Source organism: Myotis brandtii, unplaced genomic scaffold (genome assembly GCF_000412655.1).
Source record: "Myotis brandtii unplaced genomic scaffold, ASM41265v1 scaffold105, whole genome shotgun sequence".
In the NCBI taxonomy this organism is placed as follows: domain Eukaryota; kingdom Metazoa; phylum Chordata; class Mammalia; order Chiroptera; family Vespertilionidae; genus Myotis; species Myotis brandtii.
This window is the reverse complement of record NW_005353538.1, coordinates 6,697,567-6,709,304: the sequence shown is the minus strand read 5'-3', so window position 1 is coordinate 6,709,304 and position 11,738 is coordinate 6,697,567. Positions and strand designations below refer to the sequence as shown.

At 42.2% G+C, this 11,738-nt stretch overlaps 2 protein-coding genes across 2 annotated transcripts in view; both read right to left on the bottom strand.

Annotated features, from left to right (window-relative positions):
* PTS (6-pyruvoyltetrahydropterin synthase) overlaps positions 1–3,897 on the bottom strand; it is a 12,111-nt gene extending 8,214 nt beyond the window's left edge. Inside the window, exon 1 of the mRNA XM_005856859.2 lies at positions 3,764–3,897. Within this exon, the coding sequence (XP_005856921.1) occupies positions 3,764–3,810 (47 nt within the window). The 5' untranslated portion in view covers positions 3,811–3,897. The remainder of the gene's footprint in view (positions 1–3,763) is intronic.
* Positions 3,898–3,942: 45 nt separating this feature from the next.
* BCO2 (beta-carotene oxygenase 2) overlaps positions 3,943–11,738 on the bottom strand; it is a 38,603-nt gene continuing 30,807 nt past the window's right edge. The window contains exons 8-11 of the mRNA XM_014539691.1: positions 6,715–6,852; positions 5,927–6,109; positions 5,250–5,360; positions 3,943–4,186 (exon numbers count right to left, since the gene is read on the bottom strand). Coding sequence (XP_014395177.1) covers positions 4,073–4,186; positions 5,250–5,360; positions 5,927–6,109; positions 6,715–6,852 — 546 coding nt within the window. The 3' untranslated portion in view covers positions 3,943–4,072. The remainder of the gene's footprint in view (positions 4,187–5,249; positions 5,361–5,926; positions 6,110–6,714; positions 6,853–11,738) is intronic.

Below are 11,738 nucleotides of genomic sequence, written 5' to 3'. Positions count from 1 at the left end.
CGGTAGCTGGGGTGGGCGGAGCCTCCCGCCAGGGCTGCGCATGCGCGCTGCGCCCGGAAGTTTCTGCGCTGCGCCCTGGGGCTGGGCTCCCTCTGCCGGCCTGGAGGCTGCAGCACTGTCCCTTGCTGATTGGATCTCGGGATAGCCGGGATTCAGGTAGCTGGGCATACCTAGCCCTGGTCAAATGAATGGGTTTAATGTTGATTTTTATGTCTGCTCAGCCTGAGGCCATGCCACGCAGTCAGGGTCAGTCTGGGCACACTTTGGGCCCCGGAGAGACTTCTTTGAGCCGCCCCTCCCAGTCGCTTCTACATGCCCTGGATTACAATAGAAACTTCCAGTGTCTGGTTTACCGCAGGGCCGGTCTCCTATGGTAAAGGAGGCAGGAATTCGAGGGTACGTGCAGGACCACGCGGCTTTCGGAGAGTAGACTACCTTTGGACTGTGAAACCGTGTGTCACCCTGGGCTGGCACCGTGCGAGTACGCGCACCCATGAGCACCCACACCAGCGATTCTATGTCGAATGCATCACCTCTCGTTTCCTCACAACTACTCATAAGGAATATGCAAACAACTTACATGCCCAGTACCGTACCAGGTCTTGCTTGCATTCATGCTTTCCTCAAATAGTTATTGAATATCTACTAGGAGGCATTTTTCCCCCCAGCACTGGGAAAGACAAATAAAATCATGGGTGTGGCTGATATATAAGCCCCAATGGTGACTTCTCTCAAGTGCCTCAGGTCTCCAGCTATATATTATTGGTTCTGCATTAAATTATTAACATGCTATGTACCAAACATTCTTCACACATTTTTCCAAAAATGTTTCTCATCTCCCCCTTGTGCTGCAAAGAAAAAAAACTTCAAAGAATTATAAGCTTCAGAGATTTTTTTTTATAGACTATCTAGTTCAGTCCTCCCACTTGACAGGTAAGAAAACACAGGCCCAGAATAGTTAAGTACTTAACCAAGATCACATATAATACAAACAATATTTCCCAGATACTGACTATATCAGTGATACTCAAACAGACAGTGTTTAACACAGACACTTATTCCAAAAATAGTTTGAAGAATCTAATAAAAGACATTTCTGGGAAATCATTTTATCTATTTGCTTTAGTAAAGTATGTCATTGAATTTGAATTCTTGCTCTAAAATTTTTTTATTAAAGCTAATCCTATATAATAAAGAGGTAATATGCTAATTAAACTGAACAGCAGAACAACCATCTGGATGACCTTCCAGACAAGCCAGGGCCGGCCAGGGCTGCAAGGGCTGAGCCCCTTGCACGAATTTCACACATCAGGCCTCTAGTTCAATATAAAGGTACTCACAAAATTCACCCTCAGTGATCCAGTTATTGTATCCCCCAAATTAATGGGTTGAAGTCCTAATCCCCAGTACCTCACAATATAACTTTATTTGGAAATAGGTCTTTACAGATATGATTAGTTGAGAGAAGGTCACAAGGGTGAACACTACTTCCTTTTCCCCTCACTTGTGGACCACACAGCCCTTTCCTTGAGTCTCTGGACACTGGCCAGTGATGAGTTGGGCTTAGGGAGAGGAAGAGGCCCTGCCTAGGCTTTCAACATTAGTCAGATGCTCACTCGAAACTTTCTGCACTGGATTACCAGGCATGTGTACATAGATTACAAAACATCACTGACCCCTTTCTGTCCTCTTCTTCAAGAACCTCATAGATGGCAGGGCCAAGCCAGAATCCAGGCATCCGTGGGTCAAAATCTTATGATTACGCTACTAACCTTTATATGTTTAAACTTCCCTCCCTGTGTAGTAGGATGGAGTAAAGGTTTATAAACAGAGGAAAGACATGATCACACCTGTATATTTCCTGGATGTCAACTAGTGGCTCCTTCAGCCTTCAGATCCAGAGAAGATCAAACCTCCATGTCTTGTCTGGAGAAGTATCAGGAGATTTATGTTCTGATGGTTACCTCAGCCTCTAAGCTCCCACATCTGATATATCTGTTCTGCTTAGGTTTCTTCTTGCCATTGTATGCCTGCTACTGTTGTTCTGTATCTCACTAATACAAACACAAAACTTAGAACTTTTACTTTGTAAACTCTCTCATGTGGCATCTGTACATATGGAACTAAAGAGGTAGGGTTTGTGGTGTTTACAATAACTCTTAAAGAAAACTCAGCCCTGCCATGTGGCTCAGTTGGTTGGAGCATTATCCATATACTGAAAGGTTGTGGGTTTGATCCCTGGTCAGGGCACATTCAGAAGGCGACCAATCAAGTTCTCTCACACATTGATTGTTCGTTCTCTCTCTCCTCTCTCTCTCTCTCTCTCTCTCTCTCTCTCTCTCTCTTCCCTCCCTCCCACCCCCCTCCCTCTAAAATCAATAACAATATCCTCGGGTGAGGATTTATAAAAAAGAAAGAAAATTAAGAAGAAACTGACTATATTGGTCCAGGACTGTGCAGTGAGCCTCATCATGAATTCACAATTGCTCCCAAAAGACATGTTTGGGGGTCTTTTCCAGTGATGCTCAACAGGCAGAGGGAGCATGGAAGGTTTAGCTGGCCCGGGACTGGAATTCAGCAGAGGGAAGGAGTATAACTGAAGGGAAAGGGATTTTGAGGGTGTTGGGAAGAGTGTGGCTTAAGTGCCAAACCTAGGCTGATTTGGGCTATTAGTGAAAACTGGTGGGGTTTAGAAATGTGGAGATTACATGGTCTCTAGTACAACCTGTTGCCCAAATAAATGAAGAACTAATGATTTTTCATTAATCTCTGAAGAACTAGACACCTGGAGGTTAGAATAAATGCCTGATTTTAGCAATGTCCTTCTGTTATAGGCACCTCTCACTGACACCAGAAAGGTGTTATCAGACAGGACAGCTCCCTGAGCTAGTGGGAGAGGGCTGTCCCTAACCTCCATCCTTGTCTTCTCATATAAATGAGTTTATAGGAGAGCTCTTGATTGCATTGTGAAAAGCCAGTTTATTAAAGTGATTAAAGCATGCACCTTTATTGAAAAAGCAAAGCAAAGCAAGCAACTCTACCTCATCCGGCTTGGAGCACAGATGGGCTTTCCCAGCTAATCCGGAAAAGCGAGTGTCTGGAGCAAGTTCGAGGAGTAATATACCCTCCTCCTGTCTGTAGGTTTCAGAAGATTCTTTTGCTGAGTATCTTGGTATAGGTTAAGTCTCAAGGTTTTCCTGTTGTGGTCTTCCCAGGATCCTGGCAACTCTCTCTTGCTGAGCCCTGAGACTGCTGGCTTTGCTTTGGGAGTAAAAGTGCCATTTTTTCCTTTCCCTTTCCCCCTCCCTTTCTGCATTCTCTCAGCAGGGAGGTCTTTAACTATTTGCTCCCAGAGTGTCCTGGGGAACATACCGATTTGTTGTTTGCAGGCCAGTTGCAAATTACCCACAATGTTTGGCCTTGTCCTAATTTTCCTCTCTCAGCTTCCCCCATTCCTCCTGCCCTGGAATCCTGTAATACTTCAAAACAACACCCTGCCAAGGCCAAACTAGGGGCAGGGTGGGAGGTGGTCACGGGTGGTCCAACTGCAGTGGCATCTGCTGTGGACTGCAGAGAAGCAGCCAGTCTAAAGGAAGCCATCAGGGTGACACCGCTGGCTTCCTGTCTGCTTGAGCACCTGAGGCCAGTGGTAACAGGCAGGCCGTGATAGAAAAACCCAGTGCTTTTCAGATCTATATTCATATTCCACTACCTATGATTATTCAGATTTCTTCTGCCAAGTGTGAGGGTCTCTGTCACCTACCTATCTGGTGGTGGTAATGACCCACTTCTAGTTTTCCTTTCATGCATTCTCGTTGCCGAGAGGAAGATATATCAAGTAAATACAAATGTAAAACTCTCTTCAAAAAGTGGTATCAACACTTGCTCAGTGTTTTCAAGGAAGAGCCCTAAGAAAATATAAAACCATAATTATTTCTTGAATTCTTTTTTTTTTAATAGAAATTTAGAAACCAGATGTCTATGGTTTGGAAAGTAAGGTGCCCTTTTCGGTCCTCTTTTGTACAGAGCACATTCATTTTAAACCTGGTCCCCAGACCTCGTGGTTCTTCCATCAGGTGGCTATGAAGGTGCCATGAAACCCATAAGGCATTTGCACAGGCACCTCTGCTCGGCCCAGTTCTTCAAAGTTCTTGGCATCCAAGACTAGGAGAAAGTTGCTTTTATTCTAGAAAAGAAACAATATTTAAAATTCCTTTTTTTTCTATTAAAAATATATCTCTCTCCTCCACTAGGCTATAAAATTTCTAAGAGGGAGATCATGTATTATTCATCTCATAGCTATCCTCAGTACCTAGTAGAGCGCCTTGCCTGCCCAGTCACTAAATGTTTGCTGAATTGCTGAACTGGAGTGAATGGGAAGCTCATACCTAGAGTGGAAAAATTACATTGTTTATATCAATCACCTTCATAGGTGATTGTTTAAGGATCTTTTTACCTGTTTCACAGAACTTCTTTCTTCCGAATTAGAATTGCCTCTCTCCATCTTGTGTTACTTGGGAGCTGACCAAACATATCACTGCAAGGCAGACCGAAACTTGCCTGGTATGAATACTGGAGTGGCAAGTACATGGTATTAGGACTAACCCCTCCTAAACCACGGCAGGCCTGACTCACTGATCAGAGAACATTCCTCACCAAGCCCTTTGAAAGGGTTAGAGTTCTACCTCCCAGGCAGCCTCTATGGATTCGTCAGAGCTGGTATTCAAGGGGAGCCTGTTTGCCACAAGATTGCCCCAAAGGAGATGTTAGATATTATTGAGACACCAGATCCGGGCTTCACCACATTAGACTTTAGGGTCACTCAATTGAGTGACAGCACAGATGGTATGAATATTAGACTGGAAGTCAGAAGACTGGGGTTACATACTGGCTTTACTACTGTGAGATCTGATACAAATCTCTCTCAGCTTCCTTAAGTTACAAATGCCACATGTGTAAATGGTATCCCACAAAGTTGTTTTAATGGGTAAATAAAATAATATGTCTGAAAGTAGTTTGTAACTGCATTCCTATGCGAATATAAATTACCATAGTTCTACAAATAGAAATTTAAACCAATAAAAAGTATGGATTATCATAAAAGGGTACATAAATGGTAAGGACAGGAAGAAAAGAGAAGGTGCCACACTGGAATAAATCGACAGCTTCACTGAATATATCCCTCATATAGCCCTCAAAAGGCCCAGAATTACTTTTCTTTCTGATTGGTAACAGGGAAATACATTTACCTGATTGGGGGTGATCACCACAGAAAGAATAACCCCACCATCTTCTTCACTGGTCCCTGGTACTGGAACAAAAACAGGTTCTGAAGGATAAAAGTCATCTTCTCTCCAAACCTGTAACTCCCCAAAAAAAGTATTTGAAGGTTAGTTATGAGCTGGAAGCTTAGTTATGAGCTGGAAGCTTAGTTATGAGCTGGAAGGTTAGTTATGAGCTGGAAGCTTTCAATAGCTTTTTTCCCCTCCCAGCATGAATTTGGCTGTCAATATAATATTCCAACAACAACAAAGCACACACAAAAAAAGACTTACTGAGTTGAATATATGAGAGAGAGAGGGAGCTTTTGCAGCTGCACATTCTATCATCATCAAACACAATTTGTGAAATTGTAATTTCCTACCAACCTGAAATATAGTTATGCCAACAACCTTAGCCCCATGATTTCTCTCAAAATAACATCAAGCTCAGAATTCTATTTCTGGGCTTGTGACTCATTTAGATTCCCTGGAGGGAACATACCCCTACTTAGGTGATTCCATGGTTCTCAAACTTAATAAAAGTAAATAGCTGAGCTGCTTAAATATTAGAGAAGCTCAAAAGCTACCTTAATCTAAACAGAAACTCATTCCAAGGGCAGAGCAGGTCCTTTCAGGGTTTAGAAAACAAAAGAGATTTTCATTACCTTTAGTGTCTTGTTCACCACATCAACCTTGATCAGAGAATCCCCTACCAAATGCCGAAAGCCACAGCCATAGAAGAAACGATATTTTTTGCCACAGAATTGGCCATAGTTGATCTGGGGAAATTCAACACCTCCTTCCTGTTCTAAGTTCTCAGGGTGTAGATTTTCATAAGAGCACCAAATCTGAAAAGGTTCCAAAAGATTTGTAAGTGATTGCTTAATCCTCACTTATTTTCTTGTGTAGGTCATTTGGGGGGGGGGGGGGGGGGGGGGGGGGGGGGGGGGGGCAGGGGGGTAACACTCTGTACGAGTTTCTGACAGGGCTTGGAAATGGAGGTCCTATGTAATTTTTTATATTGTTCTTCTTTCCATCATGGGTAAAAATGCGTAAAAGATTATCTGGTTTTGTGACTAAGCTGATAGGAGGTACAAGTGGGCTTTTTATTCTACTAAAGCTAAGACATTGATAGCTACCCAATAAGATGCCTGTGATAAGCACAAATTATCCAAAAGGCAGGGGTGGTCAATACCAACCTCAAATATTTAAACATTTTACAACCATTCGAAAGTTGCGTATATCTGTTTCAAAACACAGAAGAGAGCAGTAAACACAGTGCTCACTCCCAAACCGAATTCTGCGGTTCTTGTGCAAGCGATGTACCTGGACCTGAGCCTGCTCAGCTGAATGTTATGAAACCTACTGTCCGTCAAACACTGTGGGAAATGGCCAGTGAGTAAAAACGACACTAACATCCAATGTCTTCGTCTAATATCTGCTCAGAGCCTACCTTGCCATCAGCCTGTTTCACAGCACTGGCCGAGGAGTAGGACAACGGGCTGAGGTTCTCTCCCTCAGGGGCGTTCAAACTGACACGTAAGGGCAAAACAAACCTTCGAGGGAAAGATGTGGCTACTGAATTGTAGACCTGTTCAGGAGAGAGAAGTAAATGGATGAGGAACTTGTCATTCATACAGTGACAGCACGTCCCAAAATTTAGATCCAGGCAACATTATTGGCATTCCTAAGTAATTGCACACATGATCATTTTTACTCATTTATTTATACAACAAATACCTGTTGAGTACCTACTACAGGTACCGTTTTAGACACTGGGAATACCGCAGTGAACAAAACAAAGCCTCTGGTCTCATGGAACTTATTGTCTAGTGGAGAAAGAATGATAGCAAATAATACATGTTGTTTAATTAGTGTCAAATAAACAAACGATTATATAGCCCAGGTTCTGACAGTGATAAATGCCATTAAGAAACATATTGCAGCCGGGACCGGTTTGGCTCGGTGGATAGAGCGTCGGCCTTCGGACTGAGGGGTCCCAGGTTCGAACCGCAGTGAACAAAACAAAGCCTCTGGTCTCATGGAACTTATTGTCTAGTGGAGAAAGAATGATAGCAAATAATACATGTTGTTTAATTAGTGTCAAATAAACAAACGATTATATAGCCCAGGTTCTGACAGTGATAAATGCCATTAAGAAACATATTGCAGGGTGGGGAACTAGCGAGTAACAAGGGCTGCTTCCTTCTTCAGGTTTGGTCAGGATAGACCTCTGGGCGGAAAAGGGTTAATTTAGCAGGCATAGGTTGCTCAGACTCTGCACACTCTCAAGAAAGGCCTGTTTTCCTGCCTGGCCCTTGTCTGGCACCTGGGAGCCAAGCTCTTCCTTGGACTGATCTGCCTGATAAAAGTATGTTGCGTACCTGAGGCCTTGGGTCACACTGTACTTATTTATCCAGATAGTTTATGCTGAAATGTGATTTATAACGAGCCCCTGCTTTCTCTGTGGGGTCTGGAGCTTCAGTAACTGAGATTGCCCATGGAGGGGCTATATGTCTGTGTGAAGATCCCCAATAAAAACCCTGGACAACCAGATGCGGGCCTCCAAGGATTCAGTTTCCTCCAGACTTCACCCCTGCACCGCTTTCTTTTGCTGATTTTTTTGGGGACCGTGAATCCTCCTAATGAATTATCAAGCGGGACCCCCAACATAGCCTCTCTGCAGAGGTGATGTTTAAGTAAGAGACTCTAATAAGATAAGTGTATTTTTTCTGATAATAAGAATGCTTTAAGTACATTTTTCTCCCATAAAATATTTTAAGATGGAGAACGAACTGCCATTTCTCCCATATACCTAGTCCATATTATCTCCATCTCATGCAGAAATGTTTTTACTGAGTAAAGACTTAGTGTTATGTTTAAACTACATGAAGAGTTTGTTTTTTTAATTACTTTTAAATTTAGTTAAATATTTTTTTCTTTTACAAAACCATAACTGAACAAAAAGAGACTCCCAATAATGGTAGATGAGGTCATGTGGAGAGACAGAAAAGCTGGACAAAAATGTTTAAAACAGTTGCTTGAAGGCACTGTTGAGCTAAAAAGGCAGTGAAGAAAAATGGGGTGGAGATTTGGGAGGAGATAAACTCTTTAAAAGGAATGAGATTCTGATACATGTTACAACATGGATGACCTTGAAAAGATTATGCTAAATGAAGTAAGCCAGACACAAAAGAACAATTCTTATATGATTCCACTTATATGAGGTAACTAAAACAGGTTTTATTTTGAGATAATTGCAGATTCACATGCAGTTGTAAGAATACAGAAAAACAATTGATTTTAAAATGGGCAAAGGACTGAAAGAAATATCTTTCACCAAAGATAAACAAATGGACAATAAATACATGAAAAGATGCTCAACAGAATTGGTCATTAGGAAAATGTGTATCAAAGCCACAATGAGACAACACTTCATACTCATTAGGATGGCTATTATAAAAATGTAAAAAAAAAATAAGTGTTGGTGAGAACGTGGAGAAATTGAAACACTTGTACATTGCTGGTGGGAATGTAAAATTGTGCAGCTGTTATGGAAAACCATTTGGCAGTTCCTCAAAAAGTTAAACATAGAATTATCATATGACCCAGAAATTCTAGGTAAATACCAAAGGGAATTGAAAATAGGGGCTAAAATAGATACTTGTATGCCAATGTTCATTTTTAAAAATATATTTTTATTGATTTCAGAGAGGAAGGGAGAGGGAGAAAGAGAAACATCAGTGATGAAAGAGAATCATTGATCACCTGCCCCCTACTGGGGATCAAGCCCACAATCGAGACATGTGCCCTGACCTGGAATCGATCCATGATCTTCTGGTTCATAGGTCAATGCTCAACCACTGAACCACACCAGCTGGACTATTTTCCAATGTTCTTAACAGTATTATTCACAGTAGCCAGAAAGTAAAAATAACTCAAATGTCCACCAACAGATAAATAAAATGTGGTATGTGTATATATATTATTCAACCTTTAAAAGGAATGAGATTCTGATACATGTTACAACATGGATGACCTTGAAAAGATTATGCTAAATGAAGTAAGCCAGACACAAAAGAACAATTCTTATATGATTCCACTTATATGAGGTAACTAAAACAGGTAGATTTGTAGAAACAAAAAGTAGAAGGGGAGAGGGGGGAACAGAGAGCTGTTATTTAAGGGGTACAGAATTTCTGTTTGCAATGATGAAACAGTTCTGGAAATGGATAGTGGTGATGGTTGCACAACATTGTTAAAGTACTTCATGCCACTGAATTGTACACCTAAAATAGTTAAAATAGTAAATATTATGTTATGTATATTTTATCACATGAAAAAAGAAACAATGCATCCTTCATCCATTTTCACCAATTACAATGTCTTACATAACTACAGCACAATATCACAACTGGGAAATTTACATTGACATAATCCACTAACTTTATTCCGATTTCACCAGTTACCATGCACTGGCTCTTGCAGGGATTATATCATGCTTCAAATTAAGATTAAGACTAGACCCAGAGAGAACCAAGATGGCAGCGTAGGTAAATGCCTGTACTCGCCACCTCCCACAACCACATCAAAATTACAACTGAAATACAGAACAACCATCATTCAGAACTGCCTGAAAGCTGGCTGAATGGAAGTCTTACAACTGGAGAAGTAAAGAAGAAAGCACACTGAGATGAGTAGGAGGGGCGGAGGTGCCGAACAGGCTGGTCCAACACCCACATGTGTCGTTTTTTAACTGGGAGGGAGATCATCTCTATGGAGGCTGCCCATGAGGAACAAGAGGTCCCAGCCCCACTCCAGACCCCCAGACCAGGGTTCCAGAGCTGGGAAGAGAAGTCCTCGTAACTACAGGCTGTAAAAACCAGTGGGAATTGTGGCTGAGGGGCACAGAGGCTGCTGGAGACCCAGATGTTCCTTTTAAAGGGCCAACACATGAACGTACTCAGACTCACTTCCTCTGAGCTCCAGCACCAGGTGACTCTGAGGGACCCAGTCACATACAGGGAGAAAGTGAGCTGTCTTGCATCAGGGTAGGAACTTGGTGGCAGCTTTCTCCTAGACAGGGGTGCTAGTAAGGGTCATTGTTCCTGTGCTGAGACGTCCCCTGTCACAGGGCTGACTGGCAGCCATATCTGAGTTTCCATCAGCCTGGCCCACACTGTTTATTCCATCCTGGGGATTCCCTGAGACCTGTCCCATCCAATTTGCAGCCCCACCCAAGCTGTTTGCAGTGGCTTTTCCATATGAATGGCCTGTCTTGGCTCAGGCTTCAGACTTTGCTAAATCTCTCAAACAAGCTGCAGCTTGTGTCAGCATGCCCCAAACTATCAATAAAAGGCCCAAGATCCCCACTAGCACCAGCCTGCCTTGCTTCACAGCTGGGCCTCACCTCCTGCATAGCAGCTCTCCCACTGTAGTTGCAGCTGGTCCTCACATAATTAGTCTGGAGGTCAACTCCTCCCAGAGACACCAACAGCAATCAATGCTCAACTACAAGACTGTACACACAGCCCACACAGGGACACACCTAGAGTGCCTAGCTCAGGTGACAGGCAAGGCTGAGCGACTGGCCCCTACAGGACATCGACGACACAAGGCCACTCTACCAATTCCAGGAGAAATAGCAATTCTACCTAATATATAGAAATAAACACAGGGAAGCAGCCAAAATGGGGAGACAAAAAAACATGTCACAAATGAAAGAAATAGAAGAAAGCAAACTACTGAATACAGAGTTCAAAACCATAGTTGAAAGTCTCATCACGGATCTTGATGAGACTTTCAAGGTTCTTAGTGAAAATGTCAAAGACATGAAAAAGGACCAGTGAGAAATTAAGCATACGCTAACTGAAATAAAGAACAATTTACAGAGATTCAACTGTAGACTAAAGAACTCTGAGGATCAAATCAATCATTTGGAATATGAGGAGGCAAAAAGCACCCAATCAGAAGAGCAAAAAGAAAAAAGAATCCAATTTACTAATACATCTCCTAGACCAGTGATGGTGAACCTTTTGAGCTTGGCGTGTCAGCATTTTGAAAAACCCTAACTTAACTCTGATGCCGTGTCACATATAGAATTTTTTGATATTTGCAACCATAGTAAAACAAAGACTTATATTTTTGATATTTGTTTTATATATTTAAATGTCATTTAACAAAGAAAAATCAACCAAAAAAATGAGTTTGCGTGTCACCTCTGACATGCATGCCATAGGTTCGCCATCACTCTCCTAGACAGTGGTCGGCAAACTCATTAGTCAACAGAGCCAAATATCAACAGTACAACGATTGAAATTTCTTTTGAGAGCCAAATTTTTTAAACTTAAACTATATAGGTAGGTACATTGTTATTAACTTAATTAGGGTACTCCTAAGGCTTAGGAAGAGCCACACTAAGGGGGCCAAAGAGCCGCATGTGGCTCACGAGCCGCAGTTTGCCGACCACGGGTCTAG